This window comes from Anthonomus grandis, chromosome 1 (genome assembly GCF_022605725.1).
Source record: "Anthonomus grandis grandis chromosome 1, icAntGran1.3, whole genome shotgun sequence".
Lineage (NCBI taxonomy): Eukaryota > Metazoa > Arthropoda > Insecta > Coleoptera > Curculionidae > Anthonomus > Anthonomus grandis.
The window spans coordinates 55,766,962-55,789,966 of record NC_065546.1 but is presented as its reverse complement, the minus strand read 5'-3'; the positions used below and the strand labels follow the sequence as shown (position 1 = coordinate 55,789,966).

Here is a 23,005-nt window from a genome sequence, read left to right as displayed (position 1 = left end):
ATTTACCTGTCACAATCACTAAAGTAATTTTGATAGTTTTAACTTTGGCTCTGGGTATCAGTCCTCTGGAGGAAGCTCTCCTATCCCCATCGGAACCTACAAATAAATTATTGTAAGGAGACAATTTTGGATTAAATCACTGATATTACCTATTCTCTCGTGAAAGCTGCCCTTGCGCCTCCTGGGAAACTGTACCTCACTCTTCGTCCAAATGGTTTTAATCATAATGGCATAACAAGTAGTAATAATGATGGCCGGTATGACAAATAGAGATAAGGATATAAGGACCATGTAAACTTGCCATTTCCATTGCTGATTGAACTCGAGCCAGCATTGCGGATGGTCTAAAATCGTGTTTTTTTTTAAGCTACATTATAAGGGAAAGAGTAAGGTAAGGACAAAAATTTTCTCAGTCTCTTGCATAAGGTGTTTTTTTTAATATTGCGACAAAATTCAGGGACGTATTAAAATTAATAGTTGATTATAAAATTAATAGTTGACTCTTTTTTCAGTTTTTCTTTTACCACCCTGTGATGTAAAATCTAAGATGTTTGGACATATGTTGTGTCGCTTTATTTTGTCCGACAAATAAACTCCTGATTTTTGTCGCAATATTAAAAAACACCCTGTATACAAATGAATTTTAATAAAGTCACAATTAAATAGCTACTCTAGCCTCTTCGTACAGCATCAAAGTAATTCTTTAAGGTTGAAGGATTCATGGAAAACTAGCTTTGAAGAGGTTCGTCAAAGGGTAATTGGATGCAAATTGCAAGCTTTATTGAAAACCTGTCATGCAGCTACAAATATTGAATACGATGCTAAAATATGAAATACATCGTTACTGTGCGCCTCCGTTTAAACTTTTTTTTTTGCCATCGCTAATCTCAATTGGGTTTTTCGGATCAACCCCAATCGGAAGCGTTCGAGCGTAACCCAGACTGTGGAGATTTACATAAAAATCAAGGTAGGCAGTAAATACAATTAGGCACCCTCGTATTTCATTATATTCCATCGTAATTTTTTACCAATAAATGAGAGAACCCTCGAACAAATATCAGAAGGGGGTTGCTTGAAACCGAATGTGTTGGTAAATTAAACCACAAATCAAGGATTAAAATTGATTCAAATTGTAGCGGTTTAATAATTCCTTTGTGCCTGTTACTGTCGCGAGATTGAGCATAACAATGACGTGTGTCAAGCAAAAAATGTGTTCGGCTTTTGTGCGTGTTAAGGCTCAATCAAAAATGTATGATTTAAAAATTAAGTTTAAGGTTTTATGTTTTAAGCAATAGGGATCGAAACTCGAAGGTGGTCACAATGAAAATTTTAAAACTCAACGTACGACCAATTACGTTTAAATAGTTTAGTAGCTGCGCATTAAATTATATAAAGGGCGAGACGTGGCAAGGGCAAAAAAAATAGCGTAACCTCACTTTAAACTTAACTACAGCTTGAAGATATTTTTTTCTATTTATATTTGTACCGTGAAATGCGGTGAATAAAAACTGCTGGACGAATAGCAACAAAGACGGGAAACTTCTTTTAAAAAAAATCAACATGGAAATTAAACCTCCCAACGCTTTAAATTTGTTCTCAAAAGGTCAACAGATGTCGCCATAACTACTTTAACAGGCCAAAGATATTTTATGTTGGCAGCCCTGATTGCAGTACCAACCACCCGTCGGAGTGAACACCAATGTGCTTTTTTCATCACTAGCAAAACTTTATTCATAATGGTTAGCTAAAAGCAGGTAAGAAAGACATTGAGTTTTTGGTTAAAGTAGCTGTAAGGTGTCTGGTTTACGTTGCCTATTTCAGAAATTGCTTGTCTTGCTTATTATTTTTGCTATGATGTAATATAATACATAACGTTACTTTTAAGTAATTTTGAGGTGAATAGAAACACGCTGTTTCTATTCACCTGCTGTTTCGATCCACCCCATATTTGTTTTTTTTTTGCAGAAAATGCCTCGCGTTTATAAACCAGACCCTCAAGGTAAAACATATAAGAAAATTGATAAAAAAACTCTAAAAATAGCCCTTGCTTCAATTGACAACGGGATGAGTTATAGAGTGGCTCACGAAACATACAACATTCATTATTCTGTGCTTTATCGGCACCACAAAAACCGAAATCTAAAGCATCATGGAGGACAAACAGCCCTAACCAAACAAGAAGAAGATATTTTAGTCCATCAACTAATAGTTTGTTCCGATTGGGGGTATCCACTTGACCATTTGGACGTCAGGATGATGATAAAAAATTACCTGTACAGTAGAGGTAAAAGAATAACGAGATTTAAAGATAATATCCCTGGCAGAGACTTTGTCTATTCTTTTTTAAAACGTCACAAAAAGGAATTAAGATTTGCCAAAACATCAAGCGCTCAAGAGCTGCTGTTTCTCCCAATGCTTACTTTGGTAATTTAGCCACAGAGTTGAAAAATGTACCGCCATCAAACATAATAAATTACGACGAAACAATTTTAACTGACGATCCGGGTGGAAAGAAAGTAATCTCGAAAAGGGGCTGTCGCTATCCAGAACGTATTTGCAATAAGTCAGCCGTTTCTATTTTGTACGCTGCTTCAGCTGATGGAAAATTGTTCCCACCATACGTGGTTTACAAAGCTAAAAATTTGTATACATCTTGGACAGTTGGAGGACCAAAGCACGTCAGATTTAATCAAAGTCCATCAGGTTGCTTTAATGCGATTTCCTTCTCAGATTGGGTAGAGAGAACTGTCATACTTGCAGTAAAAGATCTACCAGGAAAGAAGTATTTAATTGGCGACAATCTGAGTTCACATTTTTCTGCAAGTACGGTATCTCTTTGCGAAGAAAATAATATTTAATTTATCTTCCTCCCGCCTAACTCTACTCATCTGACCCAGCCTCTGGACGTGGCATTTTTTCCGGCTTCTTAAAACAGCTTGGCGACAGATTCTTGAAAAATGGAAAATGGGGGCTGGTTCAAAGCATTGCACGGTTCTAAACGACAGATTCCCTTTCTTGCTAAATGACTTGTCAAAGGCTATTGATCCTAATGCCGGAAAAAACATACAATCTGGGTTTAGAAAGTGTGGAATTTTTCCACTAGATAGGGATCAAGTCTTGGGACGCTTTCCGCAGCAAAATCTTGACGAGACAAATGATGAGAATCAGAACATTGAAGAAGAACTTAATAACTCTTTGGTAAACCTTCTAAGAACAATGAGATATGGCGATGTTCAAAATGTGAAGAGTCGACGTCGTAAAATTCAAGTTCCTGCTGGTAAAAGCTTTACAAGTGCAGATTTTGAAAGCACGTTGGATAAAGACGATCAAGAGGATAATGATTTGGAAAGACGTATGGAAACATTAGATGAAGATTCAGACCCGGAAATAAATTTACCCCTTAGTAATTTCATGCCAATAATGGCAAAAGCTCAAGATCATTCTTCAGATGCAGACTCAGAAATGGACACTTCACTACCAAGTTTCACCGATAAGTCCGAGAATAAGTTGGATACAAATAATTCATCAGCATCAGTCTGCTTTGAGAGTAAATTGTTCCGATGTGTTTCTCCTATTTCTATAGAAGAAGGAACTTGGCTTCTAGTGTTTTCCAACAAAATATCGAAATAGACAAAGAAATAAATATTTTATCGGACAAGTCATTAATATTACAGAAAATGACATTGAAGCCACTTTCTTAAGAAGTCGCCCCACCAAACACTCGTCAGGATATATTTATCGATTTCCAGAAGTTCCGGATGTTTCCACCTTTCATTTTAGCCAGGTTGTTAGAGAGGTTTTCCCATTTCATGACGAGATAGAAGCATCTACTTGATTTAAACTTGTTACATTTCTAAAGAAATAAATGTTTTTTTTTGTAAAATTGGTGTTTATGTCAGTTTTTTTTTGTGTATTTATATTTTTTTATCAATTTAAATTTTTTTTTCAGGTGCTCCTATTCGCCCTCGTGTGGGTAGAATAGCAAATTTGACCAATTGAAATGGGTGTTTCTATTCACCGCACATTAAGGGTGAATAGAAAAAGAGCGTTTTTATTTATTTTTTTGTGGAAAAACCTCTATTTAAATTCGAGACCTGTAGATTCCTTATGTTTTGCTGTCAAAAAGGTGACTACCATGTTAGCAACAGAGTAGGAAAGGTCCGAAACTGTTTCTATTCACCCCATTTTATGGTACGTTGTAAAAATCATATAACAATAAATATTAATTGATTCGATATTTTTTACTATGATAATGATATTTTTAATGCTTAAATATCCTAATGCCTAAGATCTAGGTGTTTTAACATTAGCTAATATATTAAATTGGATCCTAATATTCCGATATCCGATATTATGAATATCCAGGTATTTTTTGGCAAGGCTACTCCTAAGTAGATCAAATCGACAATAATCCGAACTTGAATCATGCCTCCACTTGAGTGAGTTTGTTTGTTTGCCGCCTTACCTCCTATAGATTTACTTACCTTGTATGATCTTCTCTTTATATAAAAACAGCATGGGGAGTGAAAATAGGGCGCTAATGGCCCAAGCGAATATAATCAGAATTCTCGCTCTTCTCCCTAAAAATATCCCCAATAATATAATAGAAATTTGAGTTGGCAAAATACGTACAGCTGCCAGAGAACTTCATGGGGTGCCTGATGGCGTCATACCTGTCGATACTTAAAGAGACCAAAACGTAAGTGGAAGCGTATGTTACCAGACCCTAAAAAAGCCAAAACGATATTCTAACCTTCATAATTCTTAATTTTTTTAATTACCTGCGAAAACTTAATAAATCGGCACCAGGTGTCGCCGGCGTACCATGACACCGTCATCCGCCACACTATGTCCGTGAGGACGCTTATCAGACCCACCGTTAAATCTATAAAAAAATGATTTTTTAATGTGATAAGGATTGCCTATAGTGTTTGTCGATGGATCATTTATAGGCAATCCGCTTAGCAGTTCTAAACTTTTTCGTGACTATTATTGAACATTTAGGTATTTTTCACCTACATTTTTATGAATATATTATATTAAAGAAAAAGTTTTGATTCATCTAGGTATTGAATACGGATCATATCACCACTAGTCATTGCTAGAGTTGGTATAGATGCCTTTACACAAAGCTAATGGGAGCTTTAGACGTTTTTTGCTCATTCATTTTCTATTTACGTTTAAATGATCAAAGAAAAATATCCCTCAGGACGAGTATTTAACCGAGAAACAAAAAAACCCTTATCAAGTTACTTTCGAGGTCATTTTAAGGTCAGTAAAGAAAGCCTTTTATGGCTTAACAAAGGGCAGTTTCGGATAAATAAGTCCCTTTATTCTGATGATTTTTGTATAGCCACACATAGAGAGAGAGAGAGAGAGAGCGACATATTATCAAAGGGAAACGCAGTAGATAAAGTAAGGGCTGATAATACGTGTTTTTTCCAAGTATATTAATGGACAATTTTCCGTTCGGTAAATAGATTAGAAAGTTTTATTTTTTTTTTACCTGCAAAAGCCAGATGAGCGATAAAAAATTTCATTCGGCTCTTCCTCGGTCGCCCGATGAAGTGCGAATACAGGACGCCACTGTTGCCGATCACGATCACTACGAACAGGATCCACAGGACTGTAAAATGTTCCACCTGAAACCGGAGAAAAAACCATATATTAGTACAGAATGTTCATCTATCGCATTTAATAATAGAGCTCTATTTAATAATAGAGTGACAGAGTGTTCTTTTTTTTTTGTTCTTGTTATGGCGTTAAAGTTTATATTAGTTATTATTGTGTTACTAAATGCACCAATTGGATATCGTGACCTTTAATGAATGCAACGTTGGCTCAACCAAGGATAGACTGAAAGCTTTCACATGTTACAGAATCTCAATTGGTACCAGAATCGTGAAGGGGGAGACTTTTACTTGCAGACTCAAAGAACTTCAGGTTTACAGACATTCATACCATTTACACCGTTGGTATCCCCATCGTACATCAACCTAGGAATCAACGCTAAAAATATCTACAAGAATGCTTGTACAGAAAATAGGGCTAATTCTAAAAAGGAGCAATTCTCAATTGTTATAAAGAAGAGATTGAAAAGGTACAAGGTCACTTCGGTTGAGCCCAAGGAATGGAAAAAGAGTTTTTCGTGAAATCTACTGAGCAACAGTAAGGAAATATAAATAATTCTCAACCTCAATTTGACTATAACTTTGACAGCATCGTATTCAGTTTACACAATATACTTATATCACTAAGTTTGAAGAGACAGAGTGACATTAACTCTGTCACTCTGTCTCTCACTCTATATCGTTTATTTCCAAAATTACAAAATTTAAATACAAAATGCTTATTCTACTTTTTGACAGAAGGCGTGGTCACACTCGGTACGAAATTTGAATATATCGCGGGAAATATTAATACGAACCTAACCTAATAGTTGCTATAAAAGCTGGAATTTTAATTTTTGATAAACGCAACTTCGATCGCCTATAATAAACTTTTGAGTATTTCGATAAACTTCGTTCAGGCAAATCTAGGCACTTTTCCAAGTAATTGAAGGATTAATCATCTTGGTGTGGCTCATTTATTCCCTTTCTCAGATCTTTTTACCGGTTAAAACACGAATTCTATCTTTAGCCTAGATGAAATACGTTTAGAGTTAATTCTCTTTAACGCTGTCAGGATGGAACATTAACATTTCAAATACAAACATTTAGCTGTCTACCCTGGCACAGACACTGTACTAAATTCCCTTTTGTAAAACGTTAATAGAATTTGGGAATTTCTGGGGAATAAGACGAAAACAATCAAATCTTCAAACTCGCAGATGTTTGTTATTGAAATTAAGGCAAACTTACGTTTACTTTATATTTATCAGGTACTCGGGCTTTATGGCAATTTTCGCATTTTAACCGTAAAAGTTTAATTAAAAATATTTTAATGAAGTGCCCCTGGTTCGTGCCTTTATCCATTTTAATTAACATAATTCGAAATATGTCAAAGCGGTAAATAATAATTTAATTCAGGCTATCGCATAATTATATTGGCAGTGGAGCGTTAATATCATTTTCTAGTAACCTGGTATTGGCCAATTATATTTTATTGCACTGTTTATTGAGATTTTATTCAAAATACCATGTAAAATTATTGAATGCCAGCTGCACGGGTGCATGAGGATCTGGTAATAGCGACAAATTTCAATTTTTATTGTCAAAATATTCTTTTCAATCCTGTCACTAATGTCAGTTTCAGTGATTGGAGGCGAAATTTAAATGCGAGCCTCTTCTAGGCATTTGAAGGTTATTCGATTAAGTTTTATTTTAAATCTACCCATCTTATTTCAGACATCTGATTCAGTTTAAGCGGCAAGAAAAAAATCTGTAGATATTGAGTTAATTCTAAAATCACTAATTGCCAAAATATAAATTTTATTACATTAAATAACGTTGCCAAGCACCTTAATCCCCTCAGAGTCGATAGACGCCCAATACACAATTTCAGGAACACCTTGCTCTGATAAAGTTAATTATTATAGTAATAATAAATTTCAAGATAACTTAAACTTTTTTCTTTTTAGCTTCCAAGAGTAAATCAAACATTTTAAACAAAAACAACATAAAAAGCAGTGCAACAGACTGCCCAATTTCATCTATCATGCAAATATATATGTGACATTATTAATTGCTGTATAGAGGTCAACTATTTTGACCAATAGAAAATCTCTATTGGAAAGCCGCTCTTGAAAGTTAATAAGCCTTCATCATTCAATGACCTTCGAATAATTACTATTTTACCTGCATCGTTCAAGACTTTTGAAAAAGTATTATATTTACAAATGTATAATTTTCTTGTTGAAAATTAAAATTCACCTATTACGCAGTGTGGCTTTAGACTATACTTTGGTATTTTAATAACACTGACCAATATTTTGGACAACTGATAAAATATTAATCAGTATTTTGATGCACCTAGATTTTTCAAAAGCTGATTTAGTGTCAAATCATTCCCTCTTGATCTCCAAATTCAAATATTACGGCTTTTCGTCAACGTCTTGTCAACTTCTTCAATTTACCTCAAAAGTAGATATCAAACTATTTGACTAAATAATGCTTAAGCCGAACAAGTGGAAATATTATCTGGAGTGTCGCAGAGTTCCGTTTTGAGCCCTCTTTTGTTAAATCACTTAAGTATTGTAAGGTTCAGCCGTTTGCTGACGATACACAATTTTTATTTCTGTTTTGGCTCTGAAAAATTCAAGGAAGCTGACATACTGCATTAGTACAGATTTAAAAGCTATAAGTGATTTATGCAAGTTGCATAATTCACTTCTAAGGTATCTAAGATTAATCTTGTGATTTTTGTAAATATAAATAAAGTAAAAAATATGAAAAATAATGTTAATATACACTTGAATAATACAAAACTAATACAAGATTCAGGCAGCAAACTGAAAAATTGATTTATGGCTTTACGATTGTTATATAGCAACAAGTTTATTTTATTCGAATCATTTAAACGTAGTCTATACAATATTAAGTAGTTTTAATTGTTTATTTATCTACAGAAAACTATTTACGATAAATATAAATTAAGATCTACAGCAGATAAAACATGCCATCACACCATAAGTCTACATATTAGTAAAAATTGCCTCAGCAGCTCATAACAGTCCAAAACTTAAAACAATTAAAACAAACTAATTAAAATCAATACAAATAAAAATTTAAAATTATATAGGCCATAAAAGTTGCCACAGTACAAATCATTTAAACAACATGTAAGTAGATGGTTATCACTAAATAATCTTTAAAGCTTGGAGTCAGAAGAATTTATCTGATCAAGCATTATACGTCAGTGGGTATCTTCAACTTACCCAGGATCAACAATTGGGAACAGTCAATGATAGCGTTGACAACTCGATACAAAAAACATGTCTATCGAGAATTCTTTTGCTTCGAAAGAATCTAAATTCAGACTTTCCTTTTCAGTTCTTTCAGAACGTTTCCTTAAGAAAATTAACTGAATGATGTTCGTTTTATTTTTATATACTTATATATTATTTTTATATACCTATATTCAAGAATTCCTCAAAGATTATTTTAAATGACCTAAAATAGTCTTTAAACGTCGTCCTATATCAATATTTGACGTGTTCCAGGCATCTTTTTCAATTCCGTTTAAGACGTCTATCAACCTTCGTTGAGTACGTCTCAGCGACGTCTCGTGAGATGTCATTTTAGATGTGACATTTGTGCATCCCTTAAGGACGTCAAAATGACTCGTCATATAGACCAAAAAGTACGAAAAAACGACGTCTTCAAATTCATTTGTCATTTTTCTACCCGGGTCCGGATTAATAAGAATTCGAAAAGACCAAGAACGTCTTTACTAAGAAGTAATTTAGGTATCTCTAACTGATTACAAACTAACTGCTCGATATTTGGAATACTGGTTTTAAAAAGCTTCTTTTTCAAACGGTTGGAAAACAATCTGCGTCTAGAGATTTGTTGACTATCTGTGAGATGGGTGGTGTTAATACGGAGAAACACTGCTTAACACAGACATTACGGAATTAATTTTTGGAAAGAAAAAATTAAAATTTTTATCAAAAATGGTTGATTATAGTTCCTACTAATCAAATTAAATCATTTTTATTTTATCCAATCTTTTTAAACCAGAATTTTTTTTAAAAAACTTGGGTTTTTTTAAAAGGTCGCTAGTAATATGGGGTACTAATAATACAACTAAAACTTTTTAAATCATTTATCAAGACAAAATATTCTATACTACTTATGTTATACAGTATGGTATTCCTTAAAGCAATCCTTGGGATGCAGCCCGATGTCACATTTATCGCATCTAAACTGCACTTTCTTGTGACAATTGCCACATTTTGTTTGCTTCTCTTGATATATAACTAGATGATCAATTCCCTCATATCGAGAGTAGGCATGGGCATTATAATAATCTTGGGTGTCCCCTTTTTAAAGGTCTCTTATATGTTTCCAGGAAATTAGTGGCAATTGCTCTTCGGAATGTAAGTTGATCCATTTTCCCCCCTTGGAGTCAGTGAATTTGCCATGCATTTTGTACAGCCATATCAATACAGTGAGAAAAGAGAGGAAAGTACCATCTCTTTCCTCGGATTGAGATTCTATATAGTCCGATGTTTTGATCAGACCAATCAACTCCGCCCATGTTTGCATTATAGCTTTTGATCAACTAATATTATCTTTTTTTCTTTCTGAGAATACCTATGCATTACTAGCTATAGATACATACAAATATTTTGGAAGCATTAGACATACCATAGGAGCTTTCAAATTTGCCCCTTTCAGACTTTTTTACCTGTAGCTTTTACACCTCTCTGAGTGAGTACGTCTAATAATGGAAGGCTCGTAAAAAAATTATCAAAGTAAAAGTGAAAATTTAAGTTTACTTTTGATATATATAGAGTATCAGCAAATCGTAAAATTACACCAGGGCCTACTCCAAGTCTTTATTGGATTGAGCAGGCTGCTGAATAAATGAACCCTGATATGGTTCAAACTATGCTACATAACCTAGTCTGGTTGATCCCACCCAAAATTTGTAGTCCCAGCGAATAGGTTTTCCGCGTATAAACTGCTTGGTTGGATAACGCTCATAATAAGGGACCATAGCCTCATCAATACAGTAATTTTCTTCGTTTGGAGAAAATAACATAAAACGCTGATTTAAAGCATTGAAGAGAGGCTTCATTTTCGAAAATTTATCATTTTTATCGAGAACATTATTATCGCAGCAATGAATGTTTTTCATTATGAGAGTCGTTAGCAGTCTCCCAATACATAAATCGTTCCTTTTGTTTACGAAATCTCCATTTGGGCTTTCGTAACATTTGAAACAAATTTGGTTTTGCCACAAAGTACTGAGAGAGGAACATCCTCGTCAGAATCCGCCTCTGAATCGGAGTTTTCACAACTTTTGTTTGAATTCATGATTTCGACAGGTGCTCGAAGTTGACTTCCGGGTAAATTATTTATATCTACCAAGTCCTCTTTACCTGAATCTTCATCGGTATGGTACTCGTTTGCAGTTTCGCGTGGAAAAATCACTAATTCTACAGGCGTATCATCTTCGTCAATATAGGCATTCTCAGCCTCGATTAGAAGCTCATGTAAAGTGAGTGGTTTTTTATAGCTGAAATTAAAAAATAAACATAAGTAAATATACATACATATTATACAATCTTTGGTTACCAATATCATTTTTTAATAATTGGGTAACAATTTAAAAAAATGCAAGTTTATAAAAAATATCTATAATTTCACAAAGACACAAAGTATTACCCTCCAAAAAACAAATAATTATCACTCTTTTATTATATATACTGCATACCTATTAGATGCTCAAATTACTAGTAGCGTCCTTTAAAAAGGCCACCAAAGATATCCCTACCGGCAAAACGTACACGTATGCATCTCTTTTTTATTATTGCATATCGCCAAAGTAAGTATTTTTAATTATAATTAACATAATTTTCATCCAATTACTTTTAATTTGTTTTATTTACTTACCTCCAATTACTCATGGTTTTGTAACAAAATATACACGTCACAAAAAACTACTTAGTTTGTATACAAATTCGCAAACTGACAGAAGAGAGGAATATAACAAGAGGAAAGTCCTATGTCACTCTTGGAGTGGTGCTTGCGCGAAGATATTTGTGGGCATTTATCTTGAATCGCTGTAGGTTGTATGCGTCGGGAAATATGTGACGTGGAAGCCCGTTCCACAAAGAAGATATTCTCCAGATGAATGAGTCCCGATATAGCGACGTCCTTGGGGTAGGCAGGTGGACTCGATGTTGATGAGCCGCAACTGCTAGACGCGTCCTTCTTGCCGGAACAGCCCTGGGTGGAATCAGGCCTGCCAGCTCAGAGGAACACTTACCGTGATATAAAATAAACAGAGATCAGCCACCTTTCTCCTGTGCTCCAGACTATCCAGACTCTTTGTCAGTTCTGGTTTGTCGATAAGACGAATAGCTCTCTTCTGTATAGAATTCAGCAGGTTTCAACTATGCTTGGGTGCAGAGCTCCAGACATGCAAGCAATACTCGAGGGAAGGGCGTATTTAAGCCTTATAAAGAGTCAGCAGCTGTTCTGGGGTATACAGTGTTTTCGTTTTGAAAAGCACTCCGAGTTTTTTGGAAGCCGCCCTGGCGACCTCGGCAACGTGGTCATGCCGAAGATGTAAAGATGATTTCACTGGTAATGTTTTCCCTGCCATAACCAGCTCCGGGCCGCGTATTGGCATTCTATACCATTATTCAGATCGGCACTACATTGAATCGTGGTAGACTATGGCCATATGCATTATGTAATTTCATAGGCCATCCTATACTACAATTCAGAGCTTCGCTATTACTTTAGCGCACTGAAATACTAAAATGCAGAAACGCAATGGATGTCAATTGCTGCGCCTCACGTAGCCGATTTATACCGCGACTCAAATTCGGTGATGCATGTGGGATAAAAGTTGGGTTATATTATTTGTTATTGTTTTGTTATTTACGTGATCAAACAAGGTTTATCGGGAGTTCGTTTTTTTTTTAATTTAGAATGGATTATAAAAATATATTAGTCGAAATGTGTAGTGAGGACGATTCTATAATCGAATATCTTGAGCTCACAAATGATGGTTTTAAAGCTAAAATTCGATTTAAAAAACCAGATGTTGAAGACAATAGTATTTGTTGTGGCAAATGGTTAGCTATATTTAGTAATAAAACAAGTACTAACTGGATTGTGTGTTATACATACCCATCAGCAAAGAGATACGTATATCGAAAAATTTTTACATGCCAGCACAGCGGTTTTAATAAAGCTAAAACCAGAAAAAGGGAAGACACTAGAGTTAGAGACAAGAAATGTAATGCCACCGTTGATTTTTTGATAAAAATTATCAACAAAAACACTATAAAAAACGATCGGTATTTGACACGAGGCTATAATGGATGTGTTACGGTAAGTGTTATGTTAATTTACTTTACCTATGTACATTCACACTAAATTACCCTTAGTATTAGCCAATGCACAATTAAATCCCACGGAACGGCAAATAGTAAAACATTTGTATGAAAAGTGGAGGTAAGTTATTTTTTGAATATCTACATCGCCTTGCCTTGAAAATATCTTTAAATTTTACCGATTTTACGTAGAACTTTCTCCTTGTTTTAGAAATTTAAATTTTGGAGGCCGAGATGAATCTTCAGTGGTAAGGGTCCTAAAAGAAAAGGCAGAATCTTACCATAAAAAAGGACAGAACATAATAGCGGTTAGAGAGAATCCTTTGATTGTAATAATACTCATACCAATCATGATGCGTACTCATAAGGAAGATTTTTCTAAAGAAATTGTGTTTGTGGACTCTAGTGCGCTTCCAAAATTGGAGCCTTGCCATTAGCTTGTGTATTACATACAGCTCAGACGGAAGCAAATTATACATTAGCCTTTAACTTGCTTAAAGAAACATTAGGTAATGAAGGTTTTGGTAATTCTGGCTGTCCTAGTATATTCATGACCGATGATAGTTCAGCAGAAAGAAATGAGCTGACATCTGTGTTTTCATCGGAAAATGTAAAGCCAAAGCTCCTTCTTTGTATCTTTCATGTTTGCCAAGCTTTTTGGCGTTGGTTGTGGGATAGCCACAATGAAATACCCAAAGAAAATAGGAAGACTGTAATGATTTTATTTCGTGCCATAATGTATGCATCAACTTTAGAAGAAGCAGAAGAATCTTTAAACGATCTGATGAAAAATGATATTGTTTTAAAGTACCCACATTTAAAAAATCACATTAGTGCTCTTTGGCAACGAAGAGAAGAGTGGTGTTTATGTTTTCGGGCATCATTAATCACTAGGGGAAATAATACAAATAACTCTGTAATAGCGTCAATTCGTGTATTTAAAGATATCGTTTTGCAAAGATGCAAGACATTTAACATATATGTGCATTAATTGACTTTGTTATTAACGTCTTTGAATCTTATCATAAGAGACGTTTGCTGTTATTTGCTAGTAGCCGATCATCGAAAAATGAAATTCTGTATAGTAAATTTTGAGATAAAACTGAAAAGCTCTACTGTGAAAAAAATTATGAAAATATATATTATGTAACAAGCAGTAATGATAACACACTTATCTACACTGTAAATACCACTTTGGAAACGTGTGATTGTACATTCGGAATAGGCGGCAAGTTTTGTAAGCATTTTTGTGCTGTGCAACAAAAATTTGGACTTTTTCTTTTAAATGCTCCTTTACTTACTGCAACTGACAAAAAAATGTTAGCAAAGCTAGCTCTTGGACACAGTGTTTCAAACGTTTTTTTTGAAAATATGAATTTAGGTGATCATTCTGAAAGCCATTTAAGTAATGTACCATGTCACAGTGCAACGCAGCAGAGCATTTCAGCAACTGAAAAAATATATGAATCTAATGTTCTAGACAAAGAATCAAATGATTCAAAAGCTGGCAAAAAACACTCTTCAGCTCTTAATAATTTAAAAGATAATTTCGACAGGCTGCTAGAAATGGTATCTGAAAATGAGTCTGTGGAGTTAAAAAACTGCATTATCAAAGGAAATGCTGAGTTAAATAAAATTACCACACCGACACAACTGGCGACATTTTTCTGCAATTTAAGAAAGGGGCGTTCTTCAAAATATATAGGCGTGCAACCTACTTCCATTAGTAGAAGACGAATAAGACAGGGATTCGTATCTGGAAAAAAGCGTATTCAATCGGGTAGACCTTTCAACAAGGAACTAAAAAAGACCATTAAAAGGAAACATAAATTAGAAGAAAATATTTTTAAGAATCAACCAAATGCACGAAAGAAAATAAAATTTACATTAATTTTTTTTGTCATTAGTTTTATATATTTTCTTTAGAAAACTGAGTTACAGCAGTATATGTTAATATTTCTATTAAAATGCCTTACATTTTAATTTTCCTTTGTAGCTAGTTTTGATAGCTGTTAATTTTTTTGCCGTGTTGTTATTCTTTTTTAAGGCAGAAAACACTATTGATATCTAAAAATATCATTTTAAGGTAAATACATAGATAACATAGTTTAGGTTTTCTTATAAGTACGAAAATGTATATTTTATTAAAAGTTTCAGAATTGAAAATTTTTGTATAAAATTGTTTTATTTACATTTGATTGAATAATTTTTTTTTCAGATTTCTCTGAAGAATAATGAATGGAAAAAAGTTACCTTAGGTAACTAAAAATATTTTAGTTACCTAATAGTTTCATAAATTAATATTTATGTCATTTCACTTAATGTCATTCGTAAATATGAATAAACATATTTACAAATACATTTAATAAACATTTTTTAACAGAAGAAGAATAATTTTAATTCATGTTTTATGTAATAATTTTAAAATAAATAATACTGTTTTCTTACTTTATTCAAGAGGGCAATATTATGGTCAATAAAATATGATCCCTAAAACTATTTAGGAAAACAGAGCGTATTCTGTATCGTCATAGGAAAGAAATAAATATCTTTTTATGCCATATAAATTTGTATTGCATAGAAAGAAATTTCCTTCCTAGGAGAATACAGAATACGTGCTCTGTTCTTGTTTTTCTGAGATGTAGTATATATTGAACTGCAAAACTGCTTTTAAAATAAAACCTATTATATACTGCATTTCAGAATACTAAATATTACTTACGCTCTGAATCGAAGTATAGAATGGGATTTAAAATTGTGGTATATCACGTAGACATAGTCTACCACGATTCAAAGTAAGGCCGATCTGAATAATAGTATAGAATGACAATACGCCTCCGGGCCACCAAGGTTAGTCTTCATCGTAAATACTGCAGCCTGCGTTTTTTTAGCGTTAAAATTGACCAAATTGTTATCGCCCAAGATTGTTCTAATATCGTTGTTGGTTGAAGCTACTTGTTGCTACCTAAGATTCTGAGAACTTGCGGCTGTCGATGCTTTGGCGCACTTAAATGTGGAAATAAGTGTGCTCTCGTCCGCAAAGCTGTAGATTGGATTAACAGTGGTTCCTAGAAAATCGTTGATATATATCAAGAAAAGGATGGGGGACAGAATGCATCCTTGAGGGACTCCAGCGTTAATATTAAATTTGTCGGAGAGGTATCCATCGACGGCTACTTGGATTGTTCGTTGTTCAAGAAAACTTTTGATCCAATTCAATAATGAGTTTTGTATGTGGCATAGTCCCTCATGCCACACTCTGTCAAATGCCTTGGAAATGTCAAGAGCGACTGAGCGGGACTCGCCGTGCTTCTCCATGGCCTCCGTCCACAAGTGTGTGACGTAGGCCAGAAGATCGCCGGTGGATCTAAGCTTTCGGAAGCCGTATTGATGATCGCTGATTGGTCCAGATGATTCCAGATATCTTCTTCGATATACTTAAAATTTATGTCTAACATAAATTTTAAGATGGCCGGCGTAAACATCAAAATATGATCATTTATTTATTTAGTTATTTATTTATTTAGGTACAAGGCTCTCCTACAGATAGACTAAGCATAGATTGAATAGACAAATTGTTTAAGACATCCAGGTTTTCGATTAGCTGTAACTTTGCTGGCTTTTGTTCCCTCGATGTGGGTTTCGGTGTATAATTATTAATGTATATATAATTGAGGTAACTGCTTATGATAAAAACTATTGTGCATCTAACAATATACAGGGTGGCGTAATATCAATTCAATGGCAAGCTCACACGCCTCCACCTTGAATTACCGGCTGCATTATTTGTTTGAATACAAAGAAGAAGATTTAGGGCGCGCTAAATTCCACGTCGTCGGGACATTCGAAAATGGCTTAAATTTTTCCACAAATAAACGGGCTTAAAATAATCGCGTTTCGGAAAGTTTTAGTTTAGCGGGTCGCGTCCCCCGTTTAATTTACCTCGTATATATCCGATATTTTGTTTTTCGCCCTTAATTTTATAGTTCGTCGTTTTATCTAATGGGTTCGGCGAGGCGATCGTTTCGTTCTCAACGAAACATTATTGTTCTCTTCCTGGAAACTTTTCAGGATTTTAATTAGTTTCGGAGATCCAGTTTGAAGCCGTGACATTTATAGCAACTTGCCTTTGATTAATGGGTATTATTATCACGTCAAACCCTAATAAAACACATTCCTGGAACGTAGTACGAGTATATTGTTCGTAAAATCCAGATGAAGTAAACGCAAATTACAAATTTTATAAAATAAATGGCTTCTGAAAATCTGAATTGGCTAATTTATAATTTGCATGGAACATACACGCAAACTGTACCCTTAGGGCATAAATAATAATACATACATTATATTAAATTTATTATGAGTAACGAATTCGGTTTAGTATTTTACCTTTAGGCTCTCTTGACACCATTTCTGTGATCAAAACGAGTATTTAAAATTAAGTTGTTAATATACCACAAGTTAATCCTGATGCGGATTTGTTAAATTTTTACCTTAATAATACATTATCAAAGGCCAATGTTTTTCATTTCAGATTAGCTACGGATCAAGAAGTTAAAGATGCTCTTTTTCAAATTAAATCAAAAGCCATTGGAGATGATGATATTGGTATTGATATGTTGCTACTTTGCTGTCCTATAATTCTCCCTGTAATAACACATTTAGTAAACTATAGTATAGAAAGATCATCTTTTCCTGATAAATGGAAATGCTCTTTGGTAACGCCTCTTCCTAAAGTAAATAATCCTGTAGAATTGAAGGACTTACGCCCGGTTAGTATACTTCCTACTCTTTCTAAGGTCTTAGAAAGCATTCTTAATATCCAGATAAGGGAATATGTACAAAAATATAATTTACTACCGGAAGTACAGTCTGGATTTCGACCAGGATACAGTTGCTCGACGGCGCTTTTGAAGGTCACAGATGATATTATTCAAGCTATCGAAAATGACGAACTAACTGTCTTTATTCTTCTAGACTATTCAAAAGCGTTTGACAGGATAAATCACACTCTTCTTTTGGCAATTTTAAAATATCTGGGTTTTAATATACATTCATGCACCTTAATTGCTAGTTATTTGCAAGGTAGAAGTCAAAGGGTAAAATTGAATAGTAAATTGTCCAATGCAAAACAGCTTTTATTTGGTGTTCCACAGGGATCCATTTTGGGACCTCTTCTGTTTACATTGTATACTTCACAGATGGCCAAATACATTACATTTGCACTTCTTCATTTTTACGCAGATGATACACAAATGTATAAATCCTGTAAGTTACACCAATTGCTACAAACCATAAATCAATTAAATGAAGATTTAAGTACGCTTCTATCAATCTCACAGAAACATTGTTTAGAGCTCAATCCTTCTAAATCTCAAGTCTTACTTTTTGGTAGAAACAGGGCACAAAATTCACAATTACCTAATATTAAATTAACGTTAAATGACGAAAGTCTTATTGTCACCGATTTTGCTAAGAATTTGGGCCTAATTTTAGATAGCAGTTTAAGGTTCACTCAACACATTAATATGTGTATAAAGAAAGCCTTTATCAATTTAAAACTTATATTTAAGCAAAGACACTTATTAACAACTGCAATGAAAAGGATGCTCTGTGACTCTTTAGTGCTTTCTTATTTTAATTTTGCAGATGTAGTATATGGACCATGTTTGCTAGAAAGAGATAAATACCGTATCCAACTAATACAGAATCATTGCGTAAGGTTAATTGGGGGTCTGCGGGGCAGGGAACAGAGAGTATCGGCTAAATTAAGAGAGTTGAACTGGCTTAGAATGGATGAGAGGCGTATTTATCACTCAATAGTTTTAGTTTATAAAATAATAGCAAGGAAATGTCCAGAATATTTATACAAAAAAATTAAGTTTCGCACTGAAATACATAACTTAGATCTTCGCGACAAAGGCTCTATAACCGTACCACGTCACTCCACGTCTATCTTTGAGAGATCTTTTATTTATAATATAGCGAAGCTTTACAACAGGATTCCAAATAATTTGAAACATTTGCCGGAAGTATCTTTTAAAAGAAAAATTAGGTCTTACATTAAATATTTGATGTAGTATATTATGATGTTTTATAGTGGCTAATCTGATTGCAATAATGTTTAGGGTGTAGTACTTATTGATATGAAATACTAAACTCACGAATTTACATATAACTTGCTTTTTTTATATAAATTATAGTACCTATGTAAATTGTTATGTAGTTAGTTTTAGCTTAAGGTATAGGGTTCAGTAGAGTAGCTATAAGCTAGACTGCGCCGTAATAGACCTTAGCAATAAGTTTATATCTTTGTATTATATGGGAAAATAAAAGTCATTATTATTATTATTATTAAGTATTTTCTTTTATATATCTAGATCTGAGGACAATCAATTTTCAATTGGAATTTTAGTGTATAATCCTCGGGAAGGAGGAATTAAAGTAATGTCTAGAGATATGCGAGGAATTAATAAGGGAACAGCAAAAGTGATTAAATCCGAAAAATGGCAATCTGCAAATATCCAGAAGCATTTAGAAAACTGTGATGTAGTTTTGTATGGCCAACAATTGAAGATTTCGGAAGTTCACCTGAAATAGTTCCCAAAATATTTATTTTTTATGATCCTATTAACGGTATTTAACCTTATGACAGACGCACACAGGCGAAATTCGGGGAAATGCCGGCCATAAATCGGAAATACCAACTTCCCAATTAAGGCCTATTCTGAGTATAATTCAATTATCTAGTTACCTGGGTATAATAAACAATTACCCTTTTGTTTTTCGTCTTGTCACTTGCAGAAATATTTTAGTTGAAAGTTGATGTTCGTGGAGACTATTTCATTGTGATTCAAAAGCGCCTGTAAAAAGTAGTAATTTAAATTTAGTTTTTCGGCAAAGTGTGGGTGAAAATTTTGTAAAGCAGCAATGGAGCCTATTGCTATTGGTAAGTAGAATATTAAAAATTATATTAATTAAAAATATTTCTTTTCTTTTTTTTATTACTGATTTTTTGAAAAGTTAACAGTTAATTTTTTTTAAAAATTTAAATTTCTGATCTTCTGCTAAACTAAAAGTATAATTTCGCGTAATTTCCCGAATTTAAATTAGTTTTAAATTATTGCTTAATAAGTCCTTTGTAAGATCCAATCTTAAGTTGCTGCGATAATTTGCGATCTTGACGAAAAAATATTTTTAAAGATTTGTAGTCCGGGTCCAAATTCGTATAAAATGCTATTGTAGGTCCAAAACGCAAGAAATAATTTTCTGCTACTAACTTGAAGAATAAATTAATTTTTATAAAATGAAACATCATTTAATAGAAAATTTAATATAGAAATAAAAAAATTGCCATATGGGTTTAAAATTCAATATGGCAACCAATTTTAAATGGCAAAATCTTATAAAAAATAATTAACAAAATTACTTATTATTTCAGGGACAGCAACAAAATCTGCTTGGTTTAAAAGAAGCCAACTTGTCAGTTGGTTAGGAATTTGTCAGTCCAAGAAAAGAATGGAGCAGTGCCGTTATTTGGCAGAAAAAGTGACCTCTACCATGCGAGTTGAACGCTTGTCAGAAGAGTCTTCAAAAGTCATATATAAATTCATCGAGAAATATGACACAAAATGGTCATCAGCATCAAGAAATAAAACTGCATTTGAAAATAAAAACCGAGATTGGTTAAATATTGAGTTGGCATTTTCTTCTGCAATGAATGAAGCTCAACCAGCCGAAATGCAGGATACAACTCTATCGAGTAGAGGGAGGCCATTCACTAGATTTTTAGATTTAAGTGACCGATCAAAAAGAAGAAGAACTGAATTGATGCGAGCAGATCGAAGCCCTGAAGAACTAACATTTGCTGCTCAAATGAAGTTTAGGTCCGAAGGTAAATTGGATGAAGCAGATGTGTTAAAAAATGTTGCATTTTCATCACCAACCCGTGCATCAAAATATAAAAAATCTCTTGAAAAATAATGTGAAATACCATTTTCAGCGGACGAAGCCTTATCGCTTTTTGTAGAGGCTAAATTGACAAAATTTCAATACAATCTTATAAGAAATTCGGCAAAAAGCCATAGGTCAACTCTTTATCCTAATTATGAGTCAATAACTGCCGCAAAAAAAAGGTGCTACCCAGAAAACCTAAACATTTCTAAGGATGTTGCTGAAGTGCCTCTTCAAAGTTTGCTGGATCATACATCTTTAAGGTTATTTGAGTCCCTAAAAGAAGTTTTAAATTCTTAAAACCAAGAAAAATATAATAATTTAAATTTAATTTGCAAATGGGGGTGTGACGGGAGTTCTGGGATGAGTCAATACTAACAGCAGTTTGCAGAGTCCAATATTTCAGATGCTAATATCTTTTTAACATCAATGGTACCAATTCAGCTCATTAACGGTGACCCGAAATCAAAAGATAAGTTTGTAATCTGGGAAAATCCCAGAACTTCCTCCACACGATTCTGTAGACCTCTTAGAGTCCAGTTTAGGCATGAAACAACAGAGTTATCAGTGAGAGAAAAGCAATATTTTGACCAACAAATTTCAGATTTGCAACCAACAAAGTTTGATATTCAAGGAAACAATGTATTTTTAAAACACATTTTATATTTTACAATGATAGATGGCAAATTGTGTAATGCTGTTACTGAAAATACTTCAACTCAGAGATGCTATTTGTGTAATCTAACATCCAAAGATTTTAACAATATCGATAAGGTTTTAAAACGGAAAATTGCTGACGAATCTAGATTTCAATTTGGTTTGTCATCTTTACATGCTTGGATTCGTTTTTTTGAGTGTTTGCTGCATCTATCTTATAAGATGGAATTTAAGCAATGGCAAGCGCGAGGCCAGGAAAACAAAGAAAAACTTGCAAATGCCAAAAAACGAATCCAAGACTTATTTTTCAAGAAATGGGACTATTGGTTGACCGACCAAAACCTGATTTTGGAAGTACTAATGACGGCAACACTGCTCGCCGTTTTTTTGAGAATGCTGCTAAGGCTTCGGAAATTACAGCCATTAATCAAGATTTGATATTTAGATTCAGAGTAATTTTATTAACAATTTCTAGTGGTTTTCATATTAAATGTTCAAATTAAATCATCGATAGTTTTAAGGATTACTGTCATGATACGGCCAGAAAATTTGTAGAATTGTATCCGTGGTACAATATGCCAACTTCCGTGCATAAAATCTTAATGCACAGTTCTGATATAATATCATATTTTTTGGTTCCAATTGGGCAACTTGGCGAAGAAGCCCACGAATCAAGAAATAAAGATATTAAAAGATTCAGGGAATTTCATGCACGGAAGTTTTCAAGAAAACAAAACATGGAAGATATATTTTGTAATCTCTTAATATCTTCTGATCCTTTAATCTCCAATATGAAAAAATCATCTGCTAAAAAGCTTAAACAGTACCCTTTAGAAGTTTTGGCATTTTTTGATGAACCAACAATTTCTGCTGATGAAAGTGATAGTGAAGATATTGATTGATTTTAATTATTATTAAGATAGGTTAGGCTTTACTATTATTACAAAGTTATTGTTAAGTAAGCTCTGTATATACTTTACATATTTAAATATATTACTCTTAACATGTATTTTAATTGCTTATTTTTACACACAAAGCAAAGGTTACTTATAAAATTAAATAGCACAAAAACAAACAAATCACAACTTTACTTAGTAATTTATAATAAGAAATTTTATTAAACTCAGGTACTTGTATTATCAAAAGTCTCAATATTTTGAATTTTATTTCAAAAATTTTCCGTATTATGAATTTTAAACTCTTAACTGAAAAATTGTTGAAATAATAACATTCTGAAATTTTTTTTAAGGAAATGCGTACTTACGCAGCGCCTATGTAATGCAATAAATGAACCCAAGGGGGGCGGGGGGGATTTAAAAAAATGTTTAAAAAGAACGTGTTATCTTAGTTTTAACATTTTCTTATGATTAAATATGTTTG

The 23,005-nt window shown here is 33.5% G+C and overlaps 1 protein-coding gene across 1 annotated transcript in view; it reads right to left on the bottom strand.

The window, feature by feature from the left end:
• The window catches only part of LOC126744713 (cardioacceleratory peptide receptor-like), a 134,176-nt gene that overhangs the window by 6,704 nt on the left and 104,467 nt on the right, over positions 1-23,005 (bottom strand). The window contains exons 2-7 of the mRNA XM_050452250.1: positions 5,507-5,642; positions 4,782-4,885; positions 4,633-4,726; positions 4,485-4,580; positions 150-344; positions 7-96 (exon numbers count right to left, since the gene is read on the bottom strand). Of these exons, the coding sequence (XP_050308207.1) occupies positions 7-96; positions 150-344; positions 4,485-4,580; positions 4,633-4,726; positions 4,782-4,885; positions 5,507-5,642 (715 nt within the window). The remainder of the gene's footprint in view (positions 1-6; positions 97-149; positions 345-4,484; positions 4,581-4,632; positions 4,727-4,781; positions 4,886-5,506; positions 5,643-23,005) is intronic.